Source organism: Schistosoma haematobium, chromosome 2 (assembly GCF_000699445.3).
Source record: "Schistosoma haematobium chromosome 2, whole genome shotgun sequence".
In the NCBI taxonomy this organism is placed as follows: domain Eukaryota; kingdom Metazoa; phylum Platyhelminthes; class Trematoda; order Strigeidida; family Schistosomatidae; genus Schistosoma; species Schistosoma haematobium.
In genome coordinates, this window is record NC_067197.1 from 35,624,201 (window position 1) to 35,651,952 (window position 27,752).

General features: G+C 31.6%; 1 protein-coding gene across 1 annotated transcript; it reads right to left on the reverse strand.

Moving 5' to 3' along the window:
* Positions 1–945: 945 nt before the first annotated feature.
* On the reverse strand, positions 946–25,780 carry MS3_00010818 (uncharacterized protein). The gene is made up of 2 exons (XM_051219217.1): positions 24,239–25,780; positions 946–1,580 (listed from the first exon to the last, which is right to left on the reverse strand). The coding sequence occupies exon 1, from the start codon at positions 25,762–25,764 to the stop codon at positions 24,622–24,624; it is 1,143 nt and encodes a 380-aa protein (XP_051068244.1). The 5' UTR covers positions 25,765–25,780; the 3' UTR covers positions 946–1,580; positions 24,239–24,621.
* Positions 25,781–27,752: the final 1,972 nt, after the last annotated feature.

Sequence of the window (27,752 nt, forward strand, 5' to 3'; positions counted from 1 at the left end):
GACCACATCGTGTAATAAGACAGAAAATAACATTTGTACAAGATCTAGTCAAATGTGTCTGTGAATGTGGGGAACTGTAATTAGTAGCCTGGGAGTAATTTAATAATGGTAAATCGTATAATAATAGTCTATGGGTCAAAATAAAGCTTTTAATAAGAGGAACATGAATATACATAGTTTAGCTACTTAATAATTTTACAATAAAAAAATATATATTGCATTGGTCCATAAATAGTTCTCAAGAGTTACCATTCATAATTTTCGTCGGGATATAACAGTAAGAGTTCATCCAGAACCAGAATACAACTAAAAATTTGTTATTATAAAGGATAATAACAGTAATCTAATTGAAAACGCTTAGACAGTGTTCATGAATCAAAGCATTAGTAGGTAGTACTATTTTCTTAACTTCTAACACTGAAAAATAGCAGTCTCTAATGTCATCTATGTAAAAATATAAACCTTCATATATAACTTTGTATTAAATGAACGAGTTAAAGGATCCAGCAAATCGGTGGTTAACTCTGAAGTTTTTTTACAATAGATGCTGTGTTCAAATCTGGAAGTGGACATCAGCAATGTGATTCAGGTATCTCAAATTGAACGAAACAACTGTCTTGGATTCCGCCAGTAAACACAATTCGAATATACTATAAGAAATTAAATTGCACTATGAATTAATAGTAAAATGGTCTAACAAAGATCAACTGAAAATGTTACATAACCATCATTAGTTTTCATCAGTGATAGCTTTGGTATATTTGATCTCATTAAAAGCTCCTTGAGTTGAAACTACACAATAAAAATTTATGACCGCTTTTCAAAATAGGTTGTTGACAAGTACATGTTTTTTAGTGTTCTAATTAAAATCAATCTGTTGCGTAAACTGTAAACTCAAAATAACCCCATAAACCCCTCAGCAACAACAAAAGCTATTGTTTTTTTTGTTATTTCATTTTAATTAAAGTGACTTAAATACATTTATTATAAAAAATCAGTATTTAAAACTTAAGTAATGATTGTTTAAATGATTTAAGAAATCAACAGATTCTTGAAAGACTTGAATTGTTTTTCTTTAAAAAAGAAAAGAGTATTACTAATACAAAATAATTAAAAGTAAATACACAATTATCAAATCATTATTACAATTATGTGTATATAAATGTATCTGTTTATTTAATTGGATAATTGAGTGTTTGTATTCTCACGTTGATTATAACATGTTTGTATTGGAAACAAACAAACACAAAACAGAGCAAGAACAAATTCATAAAGGGAACCAATTGCATGAAACACAAAATACACTTTCTAAAACATTTTCATTGATTGCATAATAGGACACACTGATATATATATATATATATATATATATATATATATATATATATATATATATAATCACTATGCATATTTCATGTAACCAATGCAGTAAAATAATAAAATACTTAGGGAATATTATTTAAAAATTAATGAAATTAAGAAATAGTTAATTATTTATTTATAGATTATTAAATAAACTCGGTAAGTCAATTGATTCTATTGAGCGAATTTCTGTTCCATACAACAACTACATGGTTTAGCTGATAAATGAAAAAATAAGAAAAAAAGAAGAAAATAAAGAAAAAGAATAAAGAAAATTCATTTGAACAAATTTAATTGAATGAATATTATAAACCTGTTTTTTCTTGATAATTTATAATTAAGGTTTATATGATTCAATGTATAGTTCAATGAAGATTTCATTGATATATTATATAATATTATTATATAATATCAAACAATTATAGTTAATCGATAAGAATTCATGGATTGAAGTTTTGATTTTGTTAATAATTATCAACTAGAAAGATAATAAAACTTTCAATTGAATTTGAATTAGGTATCATTTAATATTACTATCAGAGGAATTATAACAAAAGGTATCTAGGTAATAACTGATTTTTCACATAAGTAGATACTAACACTAACTCCGCCTGTAGCTCTTCTAGAGTTACTGCCGGTCCTAAGCCCGGGTAAAGGAGGAGGTTTGGGAATGGGGTTAGCGTCCCCATGCCGTAGAAAACTAACTCGCTAACCAGAAAAAATAATTCAAACAGATATTAACACTAATCGATTAATGAGTAATACAAGGTATCATGTTGTTTAATGGATTCTTTAGATTGTTGAATATTTGGTCATATACTGATTTAATATTTAGATTGAGTGAAATTGCTACCAAGTTCATTACAGAAGCACGAAACATTCGTTGGAATTATAAAATAGATGTGCTAATACTGATGAATAATTATCAATGTGAGTTATTTTATATTACTGAATTAATAATATTTGACTGATATGATAATGAAATTCATCTCTTATAGATAATTTACGCGACTAAACTTGCTAACACTAAATTTACCAGTTTCTAGTTATTCACAGTAAATGGATTTGATTCTTGGTTAAAAAAGTAAATGTGATTTCATAAATAGTCAGCTTTATGTTATTTAGTGTCATAATAAACTGGAATTCAATTTTATTTGATGTTAAGACATAACATAGGTACTTTTAAATTTGCCTAACTGGAAAAAAGAAGAAAACAATCTGGAAAACTTTCAAAACAAATCGTTGTATTCAGTAAAACTCATCCTTTTCATGCGTTAAATAATGAAGTAATCTCAGTGCATGTTGGAGCAATAATGGCATTTTTCATCGAAAAGATTCAACAAATACTCTCTTTCATGTAAAAATCATGTTGTATAAGGGGGAATAAGAAAAATCATGGAATCAACAGTGTTGAGACCATAATTCATAGATGACATTTGAGTGATGCTTAAGTGCCTTTGAGAATGTTCACCTACTGACTAGGGATAAATGAGGGTTTTAAACCTGTGTGAAGGATAAGGATTGTGATTTATAGTTGATTGTTGGGGATAGAGATTAAATTTAGGGTTTTCCATCACGAACTGACATCAGCTAAAATGCCAAGACGTTATTTGACCAAATGGATGAATGAAATCCAAGACCTGTTATTGTAAATCTGATTGATTCGTTCATAAATTATAGTCTCGCCTAAACAGTTTTCTCAAACAATCGAATTTCAAAATAAAAACTAAAATTTCATTTACAGTCGCAATACATAATGTTTTGAATGTGGCAACCTTACCAATAAGTAATTATCACATTCTAAGTAAAAATCGTAAACAACAAAGTCGAATAAAAACGTTAAATTCTTCTTAATACTCATATCTTAATATACTAGTTAAATATTAGTATAACAATGTTCAACTAAGTACTATATAGAAATGTGAATGAAAGACGTTAAAATAACCCATAGTGTCATTGAATAAGAAAAACAGAATTCAGCGAAGAAAATTTTCTTTTCGATGAAATCATTTTGCTTAAGTTGTACATTCGTATATAGAAAATGTATGTCTATAAGAGGATAGAAAGGATTGTATCACAAAATGGATTCGAGAATAAATAACAAACGAGGTTAACGTACTAATCAATGGGGTAAGGAAGAAAATCGTTTATGGGTCAGATAATAGTCCGATTGACACATATGAAGAAAAGCGACAAACACAAAGATCGTAATAATAAACTGGATAATAATCAAGAAAACTTGTATGAGGTAATAATAATAATAACTGACTAGAGTTTAAAATGCAAAATAGTAATTTTAAAAAATTCGATAATAATCAAATAAAAGTACAGAAAAAAAAACAAAAAAAACAAAAACAGAAACATACCCATTAAGGGAATTAGGGCCAAGTCTATTATTATGACATTTATGTTTGTCGCTTTTCTTCATATTTGTCAATTAGACTATTATCTGACCCATAAACGATTTTCTTCCTTACCCCATTGATTAGTACGTTAACCTCATTTGTTATTTATTCTCGAATCCATTTTGTGATACAATCCTTTCTATCGTCTTATAGACATACATTTTCCATATACGAATGTACAACTTAAGCAAAATGATTTCATCGAAAAGAAAATTTTCTTCGCTGAATTCTCTTTTTCTTATTCAATGAAAGAAGTGTTTATAACCATACAAATCAATTTTAATCTCATTTAAATGAAACCAACATCTACATTAATATGAATTGTTCTTTTTTCTTAACCTCTTTACATAAATAAGAACTAAGACGTTATAAATTAATAGTTATCGATATGGTTCCAAAATTTTAAGGAAGATATGAAAACTTTTATACTGTAATTATAACAGTGTTAAGGAATGGAAAAAGTAAATCATTTTGTCTATTGATGAAAGGCCTTAATTAATAAAAAGTAATATATCCAATTTATTTATAAAATACAGCTATACAAACTGATTGACTTATAGACCCTAGTTATGACAATATTGAGAGAATTCATTAGCACAATGTTCGTTTGCTTTAAAGACTTTTATAAATTCCTTTTAAAATGATTTAGGTCATTTTTAATTACATACTCATTCCGTTTATTTCGGGAATAAGATTGGATTCAGTAAATACAGTTCTTCGTCTCTAACAGTGACAAAATAATGACAAAAAAGCTCTAATTTTCAGCCTAATTTCAAATAAAAGGCCTGTGGATTTTGATTAACTGTATTTTGATACTTCTATTCACTATGACAGTTTCACGGAAAAGCATTATAGACATCTAAATTGTTAACAAAGGTACTAACAATTCCTTTTGATTGAAAAACCTATAAACTTGACAAACAATTTATGCTTAACTAATGTTTACTGTTGCTATAATTTATACAGTACAAAGCAGGCGAAAATTAATTGTAATCGATTATTTGTCAAATGGATAAGCTAATACCAAATACAGATTGTACATATTTCAACAAAACCTCAAATGATGTAATTATCATATTTTCCTTTATTAAACAACTTTTGATCAATATAATAGATCAGAAAATACTAAAGTATATTTATCTGTAATAAAAACAACGAACTCCTTTTATAGTTAAGACTACCGATACATGTTCGAAGTAGACTGGTATGATTTCTTATATTATGTCCCAGTTACTCTTATTGCTTAGTATTCTTACACACTGCTTCACTCAATAAGTTCCAAAATCAAAACACGGTTAAACAGGAATGTAATTATATTCCAAGTAGACAAGGTTGAATGGAAGTAGGAATAACAATAAGGTAAACGTCAGTATGTTAATAATTTCTACATAAGAATATTATGGAGTCTTCTGCAGGTATTCGCTAGCGCTGATTAGTTGGAAAATAGCCTATCAGCGTGCTCCAACACACTCCTTCACGGAACATACTTTAATCCAATCTATATCGCACTAACATAACTTGATGACAAATTGCATGATTTTAATTCAACCGAAATGTCTCTAATAATGTTTGCAGTTTTAATTAATCCATTTAATAGTAACTCCGATAAAAATCACTTAATTAACACATTATGTATGAGGAAGTGTATAGCATCAAATATAATTTTATTCATAGAAATCTGGCTTAGTTATCATAGTATAAGCCATTTTTCTATATTAGGTAAAATCATTCCTAGTGGTATTAACTGAAATTCTGACCATGATCGTGTTTTATTTTCAACCATTGCCAATAGACATGGATTTTAAGGTCTCGTTACCCATACCTTTGAAATGGACAATAATCGCAGTGGTGTTCAAGAATTCATTAATGAGAGAAACTTAGAAGATACGGATTTTCACAGAATAAACCGTCACACTATCAAATACTATTAACGATCAAAGTGCCAAATTATTTCCAAACTCGAATAGGATCGTAAATATGGTGGGAGGATTTAGAAGCTCTTACGTAAACTTCAGTTTTAAAACTAGATAATAAAGTGGTTCTTCTTTGAATAGATAAGGTCTTGTCATTCAGTTACTTGACTTTACCAAATCCAAAATAATGAAGTAGTAAAGCATGGTAATTAAGAGTTCAGAGATAGATATCTTGTAGTAGGGAATATAAAGCCCTAAAGTTCCCTGACCTCTTATTTACATTTGAGATTTAGAAGAGTTTGTGTACTCTATATTATCTATTTCTCCAAGTTATCCATTTAGTTAAAGCCAGATATATGGTAGCATGGAGATCGATGAGACCTTTTTAAAGCAAAAGTCATTTGAATTGTATTACGTATTGTACTTATTACAATCAGAAAGCCTATGTATTTTATTGGATGTCAGTAGGCACAGAGTGATACACACTATATAATCTTTAATCAAGCACGTTAACATAATTAAAATTATGCTAAACTAAAGGTTGGTATTATGCAAAAATGCTTGATGAAAATGAAGTGCAGTTGGAAATTGATGGTCCAGTAGAGAACCAATCGCTGTAAAAATGACTAGATTTTCCAATTTTCCATAAATTACAACTTTGTTTGAAATTTGAAAGGTAAGGACGTGCAAATTTACCAATGGACATAAATATGGACAAAATCTGTTTGTCAATGAGTTTGTCAGCTTGATGACCTCTTAGATAATAATTCTAACAACTAAAACACATGGCTAAGGCAATTGTACTGTTTTTTATGAGTCTTTGTTCTGTAAATGGTAAAAGGGGAGATGTTATTGTACACATCGCGAGAAAAAGTTTTACTTTTCAAGTTGCTTTGAACAATAAATCTCTTATTTTTATTACAATTTGATACATCATTTTAATTGTAAGGGTTTGAATCTCCCCATTATTGATATTAAAGGCCAAGATTTGATCAGTCTATTTTCTTAATGTATGTATCTTAGACGGATTGCCTAGAAATTGCCACTACGACACAGGTTTAAAAGTAAAGTTGGATAGTGTCTGGTAGGGGAACTCAAAATGAACATTTCGAATAACTTAAAACTTGTCAACTGAGTGTTCCCGTATTCCCAGTGTTAATATTCACACCGAAACTTCAACCCTGTATATTCTGTTTCATGCGCATGAAGCGTTAACCACTGAGCTACTGAGTCTTGATAGTTACTGGCTTATGCCTCAGCGACAAATTTCATTTTCGTATGGAGGAATAGCTCAGTTAATAACGCGTTTGGCATTAGACACGAAGGACATTGGATTTGCGTTTTAATGTTTGGTAGTGCTAGGTGAATATGTACTAGTTGTAATAAACCTCTAAAATGATTGTATACCACAACAATAACTGTTTCGCCCTTCTGTCCATCTACATAACTGCTTCACTAGTATTAGGAAATTATTTGTCGAAAGACTTTTGACTGCACTACTTGTAATTATTTGGCTCTGGAAGTATTAAAACGTTATTATAGTGGTATATTATCAATTCTATTCGATAACCTAAAGAGTTTCGCATTTAAACAAAGAGCCAACTGGTAGCTAAATTGTTTAGATTGTTGGTGACAACAGGTTTTATGCTATAATTCGTACATATATTTGAATATAATAGATCAACTTTTAGATAGATAATGATATTTGTACATAGTGTGATACAAGATTTTTAAATGTATAATTTGAATGACTCAACAAGATTGTCTTTGAATTAAGTGATGAGAAATTTAACAGGGAATTTCAGTGATAGAATACATTTATCCTAATCATTACTGTTGATTACTAATAAAAAACAGATCCTCTGGTTGCATTATTTCGTTTATTGACATCAAGGGCAAAACATAATTCGTGATCCATTGAAATTTATCCCAAAAAAGAATATTTCATGACGAACATAAAATTTCATCCTAAATATTTTGACCTTAGTAATTTACAAATAACATGTATAGTAGATATGATGTAATTAGCTTAGTGAAACAAATTACTCTTCTGTAGAAACACGTTTTTTATGGTAATCTAACGCTTAGATTATTTGGCTCATTTAAAATTACTCCTTAATTTTATGTAGTCAAGCACGTTTTCCTTCATTTGACTGTGAAAAACAGAGCTTAGTTTTCCAATGTCAGTCAGAAATAGGATTAAAAAATGAACTTAGAATTAGACCACTCGTTTGCATAAAGGTTAATTTATTCATTCAGATATTCATATAATAAGCTACACATAAAATATACGAATAATAATTATGCAAAGGGATATATACCATGTTTATAGATCTTTCGAAAGTGAATTACACTTAGAGAAATGTTACTAAGACCCAACTCAATGACTGATTCATTTGCAAATAAATGTCTGAGAAAAATCTTCATACAGCCCAGTGATTACTGTTCCTAAACATTCTAATACTAATTTAGGCTAAAACTGAATTATATTAAATAAATGTTTGTCTGCATTGAGTTGTTGGGGCACAACACAGAAAACCAGTCACAAAAGAAAACCTTCATTTTATCAAGTCTATCATAAAGATATCTGTGGAGATGTTAACAACAATAGTAGAGTAAATGTAGTCTATTAAAGTAGGGGATTTTCTTGAGGTTTCTCTAGCGATGAGCTAAAATGAACTAACCTGGACGCTTGATACAGAATCGGAGTTTAAAATGTTTTTATTTTATAGTTAACCATGATGTATTAAAATGTCTCTAAAATCTAAATAAAATATCTCCCTCGATGAGATGTTATGCTTCACAGATCATTAGGTAGAAGTTACAAGGAAATGGTGAATTATTTCACATTGCTTGGATATACACTTTACAACACCCTGTGTATTAAAGATAGTATTTTAAAGTATTGAAAACTAAATATTAATTATGTTTCAAAAATGTTTGGCAGTTAAGAAGTTATTTGATACTCCAAATATTACATTACGAGTAGAACGGAAATTGACAACAATAATAATGGTAACAACTAGGTATCTCTGATAATTAAGTATTTATAAGTAATTATGAACAGCTTCTCACTGTATTGAAACACTATGATCATTTTTCACTTCTGTTAATTGGACTAATTTATAGTCGGTTTGGAATTTCTGAACATAAAACTGATGGGATTTGATGCGAACAAATTTTAAGTTTAACCTTTCATAAGATAGTATGTACTTTTATCGTGGTGTGTGCTACTGATGTCGATAGATACAAGTAGTATGTACCATCAATCGAAATTAAAATATCTGGCGGCAGATGATTAAGAAGATTGAGGAGAAAAGAAAGAGAACAGAGAATGATTGGTGTGGAAATGAAGGAACAATAAAGTCTGAGATTGATTGACATTGTATGCATTAAGTATTTACTGTACGGTTCTCAGATTTTACTATGAGATTCTATAATTTTTTGTTCAAGTACATTCGATTGTCCCCATTTGTGTTCTCGTTCATTACATTATAAATTATAAAACAAGCATAAAATTTCTTGTTTAGCTAGACAGTTTTCCATCCTAACATCTATAAACTATTTTACAAAACAAAATCAAACTAAAATCTAAATAGCTAATATATATATATATATATATATATATATATATATATATATTAAATTGTAAATTCCTGTAAATGACATGAATTACTATGTGTGATATGAACACTGATTTCAATTAGCATAATTGATTTAAATCATTATTAATTTTTCATAATGATGAATAGTTATATATAATACGAGAATTAACTTGAATAAACAAAAATGTCGATTATATATTGATAAGCAGTTTGAAATAAATAAATAAATATCTTAAATTTTTATAAATTAATTTATTAGAATTTTAAACAAATGATCATTGAATAGTGATTTAAATCAATTTTAAATGAATGAATATGAAAGACACTGGTTTGAAATATTTGTAACAGATATTTGATTTATTATTTAAAGATTAGATAATATCTGAATAAAATACAAATAAAACATGTTCTTCTTTATAGCTAGTGTACTTATATAGTGCTAGTAATATTAAAACAACAATTTCTCGTAATTTCGAATGTAAAACAAACACTATACAATTATATCCACAAAAACCTCTTCTGATATTAGTCAACATATGCTCACTAGTGACTGGCTTCAAGAGGTATTTATTGGAGTTGTAATGAGAAGCAGTGACCAGTGAAGTTCAAACGGGTCTGTTGTGAGATAGTAACTCACTGAAGACAATGGTGGACGTGTCGCTCAATTTCGTGGATTAGTTGAAGTTAGACATTAACGCTGTTGGATGCTGGCTTGGCGGGTTTTAGGTTTAGCGCTCGCTCGCGAGACCGATGGTTCCGGGGTTCAAATCTCGCGGGACGGGATCGTGGATGCCCATCGATGAGGAGTCCTATACTAGGATGAAGCGCTCGTCCAGTGCTTCCAGGTTTTCCATGGTGGTCTAGCTTTAATTGACTCATGATCTCAACTATTAAAATTACTATAATATTCACAAAAACCCCTTGTGAAGCACCAAATGGTTATGTATTGTCACGTAGAAGGCTTTTCCATAGGTGAAAATCTAACTTTCCACATTTTACGCAATGAAAACAATTTTAAACTCTTGACGGTACCGCTTTTGATTTAGGCCTTTTCATCTAGAGATTTAATTTCATGACACAACTTTTTTAATGTTCTCAAATCACTAAATATTGAACATTAGGCATATTTTATTATATCCAGCATTAGTATACTTGATAGACCATCTATTGCGCAGACATAGTTTCTAGTCGATAACGAATGGTTGTGCTCACAGATATATTTTGTCATCAATGCGGGTAAAAGATAAAAAATAAATATACCCATAAAGCTTAGAAATTAAAACAGTTAACCGTTAGGAAGCGACTCTCTTATAGAGTGACATGTTTCGCTGCGTGATTTTGTCTCATAGATCGGCGGCCTTTGCTCCATTGGGAGTAACAGGCGTAAGTAAGTAAGTAATATATACATATATATAATTCTGAGAAAAGTATGTTTGTATTTCCAGATAATTTCACTAAGTATTTTAACACAAATCACGCACATTGTAAAAGCAGGTTTCAAAATAATCATTCTATAAACTACCTAACGTGGTAATAATCTCAAATTTCTTTATCACAAATGATGTGATATGTGGTTAATCAAAATGATATAAAGAAATGAACTCACAATAAATAATATAGTGTAACAGTCTTATAAATCGGTCACAATTGATAATAGGTAATAATAGAAAATGTTTGTTCTAATTATCAAACAAAGGTAAGTTGAACTCTATAAAATATCGATAAAATTAATAGATGAATCAGTTAAAAGTTAGTTAACTTTCTAATATCAACTTCAATATTAAATTTGCATTTAGATAAGTTGACTCGATTGTTAATGAATTTATATGTATCAATGCTAAGATTGAACTTGATAGTTTTAAATAAATTGAGGATTACGTAGAAAGTTAATAATAAGTATATATGTATATATATATATATATATTTTTTGTTATATCCTAATGAACAACATATATAAGCGAACAATATTGTTTTCGATTAGATCCTCATCAGACTTTATTCTAATATACAGTAATATTCATATGCATATACGACATTATTAAACCAATCAAGGCAGTTTATGAGTCAATGATAACAGTGGAATAAATTACATAAATAAGTGAAAAGTATAAATTGGTAATGTGACGACAGGTATACTAGTAGCGATGGGCTCACCCCTAGGTCCTATCCATGAGGATTTTTTTCTTGCGAAACTAGAGAACGGACCTCTCATGGATTTTATTGATAAACAGGGCTTCTACTATCGTTACGTTGATGATACTTTCACTGTTGTCGATCAGAACATTGGAAAAGAAGAACTATTAGAACTATTTAACAACAAACCTTCAGCAATTAAATTTATATGTGAAGAGGAACTAGATAATAAACTACATTTCCTTGACGTTTTGTTAAACAGAAAAGAAAACGATTCTATCAGTAGAAGTGTGTATAGAAAAAGTTCTTTATCAACTTAATACACACATTTCTTAAGCTTTATACCCCTTCATTATAAGAGAAACTTAGTCAAATACCTGGCAAATAGAGCTTTTACGATATGCTCATTCGATACAATTAACAATGACTTAGAGCCCATGCACAATGTGATTGAAATGGGTTATCCACAGGGTTTCTTGAAGAAACATTTGCGTGTAACAAACAAGAAAACAGTGACATCAACGGCTAGTAAGAAACCTCTCTTCCTGAATCTACAATCCAATGGAAATATAGCTGGTGATGTGCTACGTGATAGGCTGAGTAGAGCAGTGAAGAGAACGTTTAATACAGCTGACCTCTGTCTATAGTACTCGACCCGATCTCTGGTGATTCCACAACTAAAGGGTAAGTTACCCAGTTATGCAACTTCTATGTTTATTTACGAATTCAGCTGCTACTGTGGAGAAAGCTATGTTGGGCGCACTATCAAACAACTGAACCAATGAGTAAGTGAACGTTTCCCTTTGTGGTTAGGAAAAGGTTTTGTCAAGTCACTACTCAGCTCAGTTCTATCTCACTTGATCGAAAGCGGTCATGTAGTAGACAGAAATAAGTCATTTAAAGTTATTTATTGTATCCCTACTAGTTTTCTTAATGGTGTTCGATCTCGTCTCTTACACATAGCAGAAGCTATAGCAATCCGAGCCAACAATCCAAGTGTTTGTGTTCATAAGAAATTTATAACACCCTTATCTCTCCCTTGGCCTTAATAAATGATTTTATTGATCATTATTTTCCATACTCTCTCTTCGTTTTTTACTATTATTTTTCTTCACCCCCCTACCATTTTATTTTATTTTCTCTCAAATATACGTTTCACGGCCCAATTACCTGAACACATATTAACAATCTTATAGTTTTTATGAATGCTATTTCAGTGTTTATATTTTTCTAATCATTGACCTACTTCTCATTATGTAACACTGATTCAAGCCTTTATTATTCTTATCACAACTAGTACACCTGTCATCACACTACCAATTTATACTTTTCACTTAGAGTATTGAAGACTCCCATTGTGAAAATTAGAACAACTCATATAAGCGAACAATTGTTTCCAATTAGATCGTCATCAAGCTTTACTCTAGTATACATGAATATTTATACGAAAATGTTAAATCAATCAAGGCAATGTTTTGTGATGACTATTCCAAGTATATTTACCCACGTTTGACCTTCTATTTCCAACGTTTAACTAATGATAAGACTTTTTTCGTATTTTATAATTCTTACTATTATCAGTACACCTGTCTTCCTACTATCAACATGAATTTTACCTATTATGTGTGGTGACTTATTCTATTTCATTGTGATTATTGACCCATATTGCCTTGATTGGTTTAACATTTTCGTATAAATATTCATGTATATTAGAGTAAAGCCTGATGATAATCTAATTGAAAACAATTGTTCGCTTAGGTGTGTTGTTCTACTTTTCACTTATTTATGTAATCTATTCCACTGTTATCATTGACTCATAAACTGCCTTGATTGGTTTAATAATGTCGTATATGCATATGAATATTACTGTATATTAGAATAAAGTCTGATGAGGATCTAATCGAAAACAATATTGTTCGCTTATATATGTTGTTCTAAATTAAAATACGGGAATATCCTAATGAGTGGAAAAATTGTATTTCTGACGTTTCGTGACTTAATGTAAGAAGTGGCTTACATTTCTACCTAATCCTCAATTTATTTAAAACTATTAAGTCCAATCTTAGGATTGATACTTATAAATTCACTTTAAAAGATCATGGGTTTAATAAAATATAAAAGAAATGTCATTTCACTAGAGTAATTTATAGAAAAGAGAGTCAAACTTTAATTCATTTAGATCTTTACTGACCGATGTATAGTCAAAAAGAAGTTTCAGGAAATTTTATTGTTGTAGTATTTTACATATTTAGAAGTTTAAAAATGTTTATGGTAGTTTTAGTTAAAAACCGAAGATTAGTTAATAATGAAATCTATCTTTTCTGTAACTAATCAAAAATCTTAATATTTACCATTGTATCAAGTCTCAGTAATGTATATCAACAAACTAGGACGAAACGGCCGTCCAGTGTTTCCAGGTTTTCCATGGTGGTCTAGCTTCAGTTGATTCATAAATTCAACTATTGAAATCATCAAAATCTCCACAAAACCCCTTCTGATAACAAACTAATTGTTTATTAATGTAGTTATACATTGAAGTAAATAAGATTACAGAGAAATATTGTACATTACAAATTAAATTCACTACTCACTAACATTTGGACTCAATGAGTGTTATAGGATAATAGAAAATTAAATATATTTATAATATTTAATTTACAGCTTTTTTAACTAAATGAATCCTAAACATAAATATAATAATATGTTTAACCTTAAACTAAGAAGATTGCTAGAAAGCAAACTATTCAACATGCTAATTTACTTATTTTTTCAATCCATTTTGTTAATTTTTGTGACTTAATAAGAACATAACATAATTCTATTAACACTATTAAGTTTAACTTATTATCAGTAGTAATGTTAGTGAAGTATATAAGATGTATCTAGATTAATGGATTAATGGCAAGAACTGAAACGCATAACAGTAGACATTGTATTCAGTAGTCAAAATGACCTGTTGAAATTATGATAATCTTACTTGGTTTTGTAGGACGAAATTCTGAACGCTTAAAATTAATGAGATAAACGAGTGTTTTAAAATGATGCTTGATCGTTTGAAACTATCTACTTCTTTTACAGTCACGATAAACTTTTGAAATTTCTTAATAAAACGACAATTAGAAAGTCCTTGCGTATAAGAATAATTTAATTTTTCTAAAGGATGACGTCAGTTGTAAACAACACATTTTATCATACAGTTTAACTGGGGATATTCTTATGCTTCTATTGATTCTTTAGAATTCGGAAAGTTTCTATGAATGGTGTAATTTGACAACCACAAGGTGATCGATTATTTTTGTGACGTTGTGAAAGTACTAAACAGTTCACTTTTCCATAAATGACACCGTGAGGTCAACAACGAAAGTAACATACAGCGGATAAAAAGAGAGTCTATACGACTCTGTAAAACTAAGTCTTTAAGCTTCAATTTACCCCATCAGACATCAATAATCAAGCCTATTTTTCTCTACTGTGCTTAATTATTAAATAACCAACAACGATTTCTTCCTATTTCTCCAAAGTTGTCTCACGTGAATCCGATCAAGTCACGGTTATAGAAATGGTTAACGTGTAACTAAAAAGCGTTCGTGATATTTCATATTGCAAAGACTTTCATTTGTGATGAAAAACTTAGAAAAAGTGTAAACAGAAACGTTAACAGCTTGACCATTTGTCAAAGCTCTTTTCTGCTTGAAATTCCAATTTGAAATTAACAAAATCTTTACTGATTAATTACGTTCCTTTGAAGGATATAAGTGGTAATTTCTAATGACATTGAATGGTGAAAAGTAAAGCAACTTAAAATTATAAGTGTTAATTGCACCTTTTTAAGATGACGTATCACATGACTTTCATTAGGAAAGAATTCACAAATTGAGAATGACATAAACTGCAGTTAATTATACACTCACCTAATGATTTATAAGATGTAAAGATTAATATTCTATTGTGTAGTAGTTTAGAATTTTTGAGTAACAATTTAAAAATAATAATGATATGTTAGTTACATAAAAAGATGATATGGATTACGTTTTAAATTAGCCACATTCCTGAAATTACTTTACTGATGAATAGATTACAACACGTTCACATTAAATCTAGAGTAGTTACCGAAAAGGCTTCTTTTTGTTTACATGACAATGTTAAATATATTGCATTGAGAGCAAAAGAGTTCATTCTTTTTACTTTTTATAAATCCAGTGATGATAAATAACCATTTTCTAAAAGTAATAACAAAATTCCACTGAAATCAAATCCAGTTTAATCCAGTATTAAATAATGTATAACATGAATATGAAACATGGTTCATATTTCGTGAGATATCTTGAAAATATGTCTTGATTGAATGAAATGGAGTGAATAAATATTTATACATTGAAAATATTTAAAAAAAACGGACCAAACTACAAAGTGCAAACAAGCTATTACTTTGAGTCATATGGAGCAAGTTGGATAAGTGACAGTTGAAAATCATAGTGTGCTGGAAAACTTTTTCTCATTGTGAGACTCTATAAGCATGTACATCATTATTCTATTCCAAAATTTGGATCATGACACTTGGTTTATGTTCTTTTTATGTATGTTCACTCAGTTCGCCATGTAAGAGTATGTTGGTTGAAATATGTAGTGGACCTTAAACGAGATAATTGAAAGACTTGATATTGATAATGTCTTGAGGAGAATATAAGACAATAAAATATGATAAATTAAAATAAACTCTCCCTTAAAGATCCCCAGTAAACATACATATATATCATTACTATACAGTTGATTTCTTATCAGACCGTATCATTTTTGTCTACAGTTAACTTAAGCCGATAAAAGATCTTCCACTTTTAGAATACTATTTTCTAGCTAAGTGCTTGGTTGATCAGAAAAATGATGTCATTTGAACAACAACAAATTACTGTAACACCTATGACTCAGAAGCTCTAAGAAGTCTTTCATCACTCTCATAAGTGACCATCATGATGAGAGAAGATCAAAGGAGAGAAACACAAAAGTTTCATCTACGAACTATTGTGTTAATTTTATTTCGGTTATTTATGTGCTGTGAAGAAGTGATTAGCATCAAGTCACGAAACGTCAGAAATACAATTTTCTACTCATTGGGACATCACAAAAATATATTTATCATTAACTTTCTACCTAATTCTAAATTTATTTGAAACTATCAAGTTCAACCACGGTAATGTATCCAGTTTACATGTGGAAATTGGGGATTTTAATTAGATAAATGAAACATGTAATTTTGTGAAATGTAGCCAGAAAAACTTTGTGATTCAGAAAAATACCGTGATTGTATGTGGAAACAATATAATGTATTCATGACCTACTGAATTCAACATTGTTCATATCATGGAATTATAAAACCCAGGAATCATCACAACTCATAGCAGAATAAATGTAACTTTTGAAGACATCATAGAATGAAACTAACTTAATAAATTAGACAAAACAGTAAACAGCAAGCTGTAAAATGAAATAAAAAACCAGCTACTTGACAAAGCTATAGTAACAAGCTTTATGATCTCTTATATCACCAAGAAGTAGCAATGAATCTATACATACAGTGAGGTCAACAGGATAATCACCGAAAACCAGATGGCACTCAACAGCCACTTCATCACAGTTTATACTGTTAGTTGATACAAACCAATAACCTATCACAGGATACAACCAGTGAAGAAACGACTTGTCATTCAGCAAGATTCTACCTTCAAACAATCACATAAATAAATGAGGCTAGAATAATAAATTCGTATAACACTAAATAAAGAAGAGTCTCAATATGAGTAAATCAATGATTACTCATCAAGTAAACTCCAAAAATTAAAATCATAAATCTAATATCTCTGAATAAAACTTATAATAACAAGAGATAGTTGTGACAATCTTGAGATAAATTCAAAGTAAGAGGGATAGACCTAAGAAGTAATTGTTAAGTTCACTCTTATTCACGAATAGTGAGATGATTGTAAGAATTTCCCCACCATTGCCGTTTCAATCTTCAGATAATGTAAAATTCATATATAACAATAATATTCTTAAAACCATTCATATATGAGAACTTTAAAGTTTATTGTAAGTAACCCTATATTTATAGCTTTGCGTCGACACTGGTCTCGATTCTGGTAGTGGGTACATCACATTACACGAGTTACTAGTGTAGCGGTAAATAAATCCCCAAAATAAATAGCCCTGTAAGTTTTCGACATTGAATGCTGACCATATGTTTTAGTGGACTCATCTAGCTGAAGGCGCTCGGTCATGCATCCGCACCAGATCACGTGTGGTAACGCCGTGCTCAACATCAACCGCAATCGCTAGCCAGATTAGATCAGAGAATTCCGATATATTGGTCATCGTCAAATATACTCTTCCGATCTCCTCGACTCTGTCTTTTGATTTCTCTTGGTGGGAACGAAATATATTAGAAGGTGTTACTGGTAGAAGCGTTGTCAAACACAGATTACCGGTGACATCATCACTAGTAATAAAACGTCAATATGATTCGAAACTAGGTGATACTCATAAGACCGTAATCAAATAACTTCATGAAATCGGTTCCTTTAATAAACGTTTGTAAATCAAGAATGATGAACGTTGTATAGTGAATTGAGTTCACTTCTTTTTGTGAACAATAAGTCACTCACATACATACTGATTTGCGCAAATAAATGAAATGTTTTATGGTTGTAATTTAATCTGTAACACGTAAAAATTCATTTGGTTCACTAGTGAGAAGAACACATTGTAAATACTTTTCACTTTCATACAAGCTTAACACATAAATCAAAGGATTAAACCAAAATGAGATTATAACATAATCGGACATAAGAAACATGTCTAATTCAATATAATTACGATGGACAAAGTCGTGTAAGTGATAGTAATTACTAAAAACTACAATATTGGAGTAATTTTAATAATGATAATAATAAAATTATTAATGATAATATTATTTTTAGATGGCATGAAAAAAGAGAACGTAGTTGAATATCCAAATTGATAAGGGGTCAAATATTTTATTGAATAATGGTGAAATAATATGACTAATTTTAATAACTATTAGTTGAAAATGATATTAAAACTGAACTAAAATGAACAATCCAAATGTTTTGATTAAATAAAGACGAGGCCAAGCAAATAAAACCGATAAGATGAAGGGAAGGGAAGCCCAACATTCAGTTGATCATCATGGCAGCGCCAGGTGAAACAAAAGTCCTTTCTCTATATGTAAATTGAGTTTTAGAGGACGAAAACCAGGCGATTTTTGATAGCTGAGTGTACAATTAAATAATAATTTATAATTTTATCAGGTAACTTATACATTAATAGTATTTGAAATAATTTTCTTGCCTTTAAACAACGGTATTACACTGCAATTAAACTTGACTGAAAAGTAACTTAGAATATGCTAAACAGCCTTGAGCTCAATGAATGCTTCCTAGAAAAGAATAAATTTACATTACTCCGTATTCATTACGCGAGTCAGGCGAACAAAATAATGATTGTCATCTTTCTAAAAATACGAGGAGCGTTTACTAGCCCATATTTCCCAATTATTTTTTGTCTTCGAGATATAAAAAACGCTTATTGTATATCAGTATTTTAAAAAGTTGAAATTTACCAAACAGAATTATTAATGATGAAGAATTTGAGCGAAATAACAAAACTTGGGGGCATTGAACATAACTATGTTGTTTTTCTAGATCGAATAGTACAAATAGTATAGAGCTGGATTTAGAAAGTTAACCAACATGAACGATCAAAGTATAAACTTGAAAGTTATAGAACTGTTTTCATAAAAATAATAAGCCTTTGTCTGGACTTTTCTTATTGAAGCCGAAAATTCTTGAGTTCGATTGCTTCCAAGGTACTGGCAAAATTAGACTTCCATAATACAGCTAAAAAGCTGTGGAGTGCAAAATAGGATGGTACAGCATCCAATAAGTGGTTGTAGAAGACCTTAGCAAATATAAATGACAGCAGCTAAACAGTTATACTTAAAAATCCCGAGTCTATGTATCATGCTATATATTGAAACAATTCGATGTGGAATGTAAGTTGCAATCAACACAGGATTTGTAGCATACATATTGCTTCAGCTTGCCTTACTATATAGGTACATCGAGATGAAATTCTTGAAATTGATTTTTAAAAATACAGGAAACTATGAACTAGCTCAGAAACCTGGGATATAAAGCAGAAACAAGTGAGTGCATCTGAGCAATTCAAACCGATTCTATCTCTTAACATGCAGTCTCAAAAGATTAGTTGCGGTAATTGCGTTAAACTCAGCCAGGCAATCTGCACATAACCAAAAGGCTCGGACGAAGAGTCAATAAATACGCGGATCTATCAAACGTCCAGGTTTGATAACATATGGGATTTTTAAGGCTTGTATGCATTATCAACTATATCGAATGTCCAGGAAGACGGAGTCTGGCAATAGAAACTAGACGTCCGAACTACAATTGGACGAAGAATGACAACAGAATTATATGATATTAAAGCAGGTGGAAGGATACATAAGAGGATAGTTAAGCAGCAAATAAATCTATAGGAAAGAAAAAACCATGAAGATCAGTGGCATGAAAAAAGAAGAAAAGTTTACAGAATATATCACAATAAGTCTCACAAACTGAACTCAGAATGATGACTAGCAGAACACATATTACATTATCATAGGAACAAATACCAATATATAGACTTTATGGCACTACAAATCAGCCTTTTTCTTAGGCGTTTCTTATCTTAAACTATAGTAGATCGACGTCCCGGAGGATGAACATTAGGTTTTTCCTATTAAAGGTATACACCCTACGCCTAAAAGGAATGACTACAGAACTGATTGGACGGAAACTTAGTGGAAATATAAGAGAATCCTGGGTATTTCCATAAACCCATTTAATCTGCGGGGAGCAGAAGGTTCGATACATCGTTTGAGAGCCCTACTGGAATAGCTATTCCAACCGTTGAAACGTCACTACTAAAGCTACAGACTAACCAGCTAGCCCAGTAACTGTGACTTACATGACATATTTTTATTATATGGTCAAAGTCTTACATGGGCTACTGATATGCTAGACGTGTCACAACGATTCATGTTATCGCTCGATATCTTTACCCATTATATTTAGTACTAATCATAAGGATTGGAGTTTCACACTTAAAATAAATAACACGATAAATGATGATGTAAATTGACTCTACATTTTAAGACAGAGCTTAGGTTGAACTACGATAGAATTGTACAACCAATGTTACTCAAGTACTGATTGTTTCATTAAGTCGTTTCAAATTTAATTTTTTGTAAACACCATCAAAAATATCGTTAATCCTAGAATAAGTCGATCTAGTTTGCAGATGGATTACTACAATGAACAAGTCAAATCAAAACCTAAGATGAATACATTTTTGCTACAATTCAATATGAAAATTCATATCATCATGGTGAGCAACAAGTAAGAAGAAAGTAGATATGGGGTTATTACATAATGACATCAGACGACATAAATTTATTTAAAGAATACAAAAGTCAATGGATAATTCAGTTAAACATTTGTTTTGTCTTTAAAAAATTTCTAAACACCACGAGAAGTCAATCGATTCACACCAGAGTATGAATCTTTCAACTACAGTGATAAATGGAAAGGAAGAGATATCATGTGCGAATTAAATAACAGTAGATGCACTGAATGTTTGCCAGAGTATTTCTTCCTAGTTACACTAATTCTAGTACAATGAACACTTTTGAATATGATCACGTTAATATTCCCAAATTATATACAGCCCGGCGAGACGTTAAAATGGTTATCTCAGAGAAATATGTTTCGACACTTTTGGGCATGTGAAAGTTTAAAGAGAACTCATAGCGATCATAGTTAGGGCATTTCATTTTAATATTTAGGTACTAATAGTTTTAATAGTAGGAACTACTTTTTAAATGTCAATATTACATTAACTATTTCTGATCAACAATATTTCAAATGAGATACAACTGGTTTTATTTTATTTGCTACGATATAACAATATCTCGCTTGAGAAACTGTCTGTCCAGCTGGTTTTTGACACCAAAAAATATTTAGATAGTATCGCGGCCAGTTGATCAGTAATTAGTCTATATCACTGTACAACAGTTTAAACGATGAGTTTACTGACTGTGCGTCTACACTGCTACGTATGTTAGATTCAGTTGAACTAAATTTATCGAAAATATGATAGTTTGGGGTTTGAAAAAGCTTTGATAAATTTAGTAAGTAATTAGGTCAACTCAATATTGTTGCTTAAGTGACAAATCTTACAGGAATACAAGCTACGCTAAAGTGGAAGATTAAGGAATAAAGTTAACCTAACATTGAATGAAATTCAAAAATAAAACGTCGTTAGAAATAGTTGATAAAGGAAAAGAACATGCTTAACAAAAACTATTCCTTCAAAGAGTAAAAACAATAAAGAAAAACTGAACTCAGAATGACGATTAGTAGAACCCGTACTACATTATCATAGAAACAAATACCAGCACATAGAGACCTGAAAATTGTTTCTGCCACTTCTACTTTTCGAACGATTACTACATGTAGTAACATTAAAGGTAGTTGTGAGAAACGTATATCCACAAATTCAGGACGAAGCAAAGTGGTACAATATAGAACTTTACACCCGGAAACCAATTATCAGCTACGCTAATCGGAAGATTAGTTTTGCAGGTCATTTAATAGGCAAAGACAAGTATGCATACTAATTTCGAAGACCAGTAACACTGTTGTCTATAGAGATGGCAAATTTTATAAAATATAAACTTCAAGATAGATGTTTCAAACCAACTTATGTTAACAACACATGAAGAATCAGAAAGAGAATCTGGAACATTACAGATCTAAATGATAGAATGTAGTTAGATAAAGCTTTGGATATAATTTAGAGAAAACTAACGAGCGGTGGCTACAGTTGTAAACAGTCAACAAAATATGCGTGACTAAGATTAAAGTGTTGGTTCGGAAACCCATCTCTCACCATACAAAATATTAGTAAATTATTTTTATATTGGCATATTATAGTAGGACTAACAATAAAACGTGGCCTAATCTATATCTTTATGCTTTAATCGCAACGGATCTATTTTTAAATAAAAGTACAGCAGTACATTTGGTCCCTAGATAGAAGACATTGTATTCAGAATCATCACTAACAAAATCCACGCTAAAGTGAAACGGCTGAAGAAATCTTCCTAGTCTTAGTCCCTTAAGATGGTCATGAATAATCCGTGAGTAAATAAGTGAAACCAAAGCTCAAATTCCCTTGAAGGTATATAAATTTGAGAGCTGTATCAGCATTGAAGCTATGCTATCAAACATACTCTAATTGGTTCGTGTTACCTGATAGTGGGTAATAATTGTGAGTAACTCTAACATAAGTCAGAATAACAACGTCACTGTGATGTCCTGCACTCAAAGAGTAAGAAACGACAAGAATGTTTGTAGCTCTCTCTGTCTCTACAGACCGGTAAACTTCTACAAACTGTTTTGAAGACGTTAGATGCAAATGGCGGAAAACTAGAAATATGCAATGCTCATCAAAACACGAGATTGAGAGTTCTCTCCATGTGAATAGGTTCCTTGAGAACAGTAAACGTAGATGACGCGTTTCAAGCCAGATACTCAAATAAGTTTGTTTATTTTAAAATGATATTGACATGAGTTGGGTCAAACCCAGAAATTACTAGAATTCAAAAAACCAAACATCTTGTTGGTCTCGCTTCTCGATATGACTGTGTAACATCTTTAGTATTTACAGTGTCAAAATCAACATTTTTACCTTGATGTTTTGAAGAAATGAGCCTATATGCGATTAATTAAGACAACAGTTCACTGTCAATCTGTCAAGTGCATGCAAAATAGGCTCTCAAATGCTGGTTAGAAGATATAAAATGCCATATCCTTTGAATCAAACCAGATCTACGCGTGGATTACGGAACGAGTGGTTAATGTAGGAGACATTTGTTTCATGATCAATACTGGTTGACCGAACCGTCCAAATGATACATTTATATGACCATGAAAGTACTCTAAATAATCTAGAGATGTTTCAATAGAATTTGGTTTTAAGGAGCATCAGGTTTCATAATTCGGCCACTAAAACATGTGTGCAACGCTCCCCACCCACCAATTTAAATTCAGTTAATGAATTCCTCATACAGATCTATGATTACTCAACCTTATTGAACAGGTTAAAGACAACCTAATTACCTGCGTTGATGAATACAAAATTGGTAAGATAAAGTACAAAATTTATAACTGGAATGACCCGATGCTTGGACAAAATAATGTTTACTCTTTGTGAGGCGTGGTACGTAGTCTACCATTCCCGATGGTAAGGTAGTCATCTACAGGCATCGTATCGAGGACAAAAACCGACGATATAATTCAGATAAGGCAATTCATATAAAAATTTAATATGCACACCATGGTCTCCTGAGAGAAAAATTAAATCCACTTAAAAACAACATCCAGAGATATTTGGTCTAGACGTGAAAGGCTATTTGTTTTACCAGAAATCGTCTAAGCGATGCTATGAAAGTGCTTCCTTTCGAAGCGGTGGTTAATGATCAGTTACTATGATGTCTTTTACGAGTTACGGTTGTTGACCAAAACAACATGTTAAGGTTTCCTTGCAACTCATAAATAATGATTTTTAAATAGTAACCTCGTGAAAAAGCTTCTCAACTTACGTGGTACGCAGACAGCTCAAACTTGATAACTAGTCAAAGTATTAATGAAACGAGAAGTTTGTTAACTCAAAACATCAAACTTACGAGGTGACTTCTCGCAGGCCAAACAATGTCCGTTTATAATGTCGTCCAACGAATATGGGATTTCAGTAAGTTTTTCTTGTTGTGAGTTTAAACCAGAGCCTGATAGTTTTAGGTGCTCGGCACATCTTAACACATATTCCGGAAGTTTAGTTGTCCATAAATCATGGACAGTGAATCCTGCCTTTGCAGGAGCTATCCAGGCTTGCTTTTTGTCTGCGAACCTAGTCACTCGAAATCTTGACTGTGGAGATAAAGCTTTAAGATCATCCTCCGTAAGTTCTACCGGAGTCAGAGACATTTCAGCGTTTTCAGAGCGTTTTAGGAGAGATTTGGACGAACCTCTTAGGGGTCGCTTTTTAGTTCTGCATCGCTCTTCATATGCTTCAATCTCTTTCTAGGTAGTTTTTAGACATGGTGACACTTTTCGACTTCTTTGTTTCAAGACTGGCTGATGTTGAAATAGGAGGATGACTCCCCTGGAAATGTTTCTCAGAAATTGGTGAAATCTTATTTTCTGCGTTGATTTTTTCATGCCGAACGCTTAACAATACAAACCCTGGTCTCGTACGACCTCGTATACTCTCAACTATGTCATTGCTTGGCTCAGAAGGGAAATCCAGAGAACCTCTCCGTATACAGTGATCTATGTCCTTCATCGTAAATGTTTGAGCAGTTGGTCCACCTGGAGAAGCATCAGGCACAGCTTGGCTGGCTGGGAATGTATCTTCCGTAGAATTATCTTGTTGAACGGAAAATGGATATAAGACGATGGGTTGACTCGAGTATGCTACGGTAACTGGACTTCCTTGGGTCGGATTACTGATTTCGTCATTTGGAGTTATGTGTAAAGACAAACCACTTTCGCCCTCAAACTTGGCTTTAACAGGGACCAGAAATGTCGACATATCTGAGTTCTCGTTGTTTACAGTTGAAACTGGGTTAGAACTTGCATCAAAGTCAGAGTTTTTGACAAAACATGGCAGTAATTTAGGGTTTTGAGACTCATTATTGGAGTCTTTAGTTAGTATTAGTGTGTCTTTAATTGAGTTATAATGTTCGGCAAGCTGCAACTCAATTAACTTTTGAAGCAACAGGAGTTGAAGATGTTTTTGGGCGTTTGTGTCCACGTTGCTCGAACTCTGGCTCTGCATACTGTAAGGAACATCATTTATATGGTTTTGCATACTCGGAATGTTTATCTGGTTTAACTCAGCATCATTTGAACTTACTTCTGAGTTTGGAAAAATGAAGCCATGGCATATTGGATGACTGTAACTCTGTGTATCACCGCCTACAGTCTCACTGGAGGCACATGCACGTTGTAGCGACAAAGGCACATTTGTGGGATTTAATGGCATATATATCACATCATTTGTTGGAATAAGCAAATTAGGTGAAGATTCGAGGGGATATGCATTGAAAGCTGGTTGTCGAGAGGAACCACTTGGACCTTCTTTAGCAGAATCCGCACTTGGTTTGCGAATATCGAAGCTATTTAAGCATGAGTTTTGCGAAGAGGCTGTCATCACAAGACCAAAGTGAAATCCAATGACGTATTTCAAAGTTGCGCAAGGTTCGGTATTGATTGAATTTACTTGAACAAACAAGCTTTCACAATCGTAAGTCCAATCAATCCAGTTGGAAGTTACAGAAGCTTCTCTTAACACGCTTTATTTCTTATTGAAAGTAACAACTGGCATAACGGTGTGAACTGTATGCCTATATATATTATTTCATGCTTTGCTTACTCTATCTGGGTTTCAACGGACTGCTGAGGTATGTTGTGATATTCTTCCGTCCAGCAATGAGTAAAACGACTTTCACCACCCAGTTTATAGTTAGACTCAGTCAATTCACATATATGAAATATCTAAAACGTGGTCATGTTTTAATGGGTGAATTTATCCGCAACGCAACCATGTAAGCTTAATGTATCGCCCAGCGTAATAACGGTCATCTGTGCGTTCAAGTAACCACTAAGTTCGTCGTTTAATATATATTTTTAATTAACTAACTAGATTATGTTGTTAATTTTACTCTGTTTTTAATTTTTATTCGCCACGTCTGACTGCGTTACACTGTACGTTCATTGCACGCAGGGATGATATCCCAGGTCATAGTGGGTTTAATCACATAGTTCATTGTTTCCAGATAGACCATGAGTGCATAATGTTACTGAAGAATGGTTTGTTGTACTGTAAACTATGTTTCTATAAACAACTGACTGTTGTCTTCAGTCGGAAAGCAATATATATATCCTTTTTCTTCTGTTAGGTAAGTTCGACTGGCCTATATTTCGTGTTTTGGTTTTATCGGCTTTATTATGTCCATTTAACTACTTTGAGCAACATGTCTATGCAAATGAAACAATAACTATGACACTTGCTCAGTTTAGTATTCTTGGTTGTCGTATAGTGCAGTTGAGTTGAAAGAATTATGATATACTTAAGTATAGTGCTTGAAGCCTGTAACGAAACAGATCAGTTTAGTTAGTAGAGTTGCCTGTTTCTAATGTGTATACGGATTCAGATCAGTCTGATTAAAAATAGGAAAAAATGTGCCTTTGATGCTGTTGCTGTCATACATTATAAGGTAGCCTTAAGTATGTTTGGTGTTTATTTCTAGACTGTACATTTATCACTGACCATATTTCATGACCACTGTCATCAAACAATTTCCCCAGCAATAACATCGGTAGCAGGATAGGTAAGTGTCTGAGCTTTTAGTTACCCGCAAAACAGCAGTATACAGTCTTAGAAGATGAGTGTTCTGTGTCTCAATTAAATGCAGCTGGCTGTGGACAAATGTTAAAAATCTTTTTGACAACTGAGACTTTTAGTTTATCAGACACTAACTCTGCTTGTATGTTTTCCTGTTAAACTAGACGCAGATGCATGGGAATACTTAAATAGGAGCAAAATAATAAAAGCATTGCAATACGGTACTAAGCCCATGTTATGCTTTGCGCAAGTAATAGTAACTGACCTAATCTAATATTCATGAACTCAAGGTAAATCACAACTGCATAAATTCTTTGCTAAAAAACATGTAATTTGGTTGTTTATCTATTCCACATTTCTGACTAAATTCATCACTTTTTTTTCATTTAGAATGCAACAGGAGTGAGCCTTCACAGATCCTAAAAACTGTTTCGCCCTTGGGACTATGGAACTGTTTACGGGAGACCCAACTAACAGCAGATTATAAAAAGGATGCTGGACGTCTATTTTAGTCTCACAATCACTTCCAGTATTTTTTGACTTCTTTTACTCTTTCGTCTGCAAAAAACAACAAATACCCCAGCTTAATATTACCAATACAACTTTTAAACGGGAACTTGGTTTAAACCTTTGTTTGATATTCGATTATTAATGAAAGTTCTTGAGTAAACTTTTGAATCTAATGCTACTTTGTTTTATCTACTTAATCGTTGCAAGGAACTTGTGATACACGAGCCACTTAGCACCTAGTTCATGTGTTCAAATGGTTGTGGACGGAATAGAAGAAGCTTTCG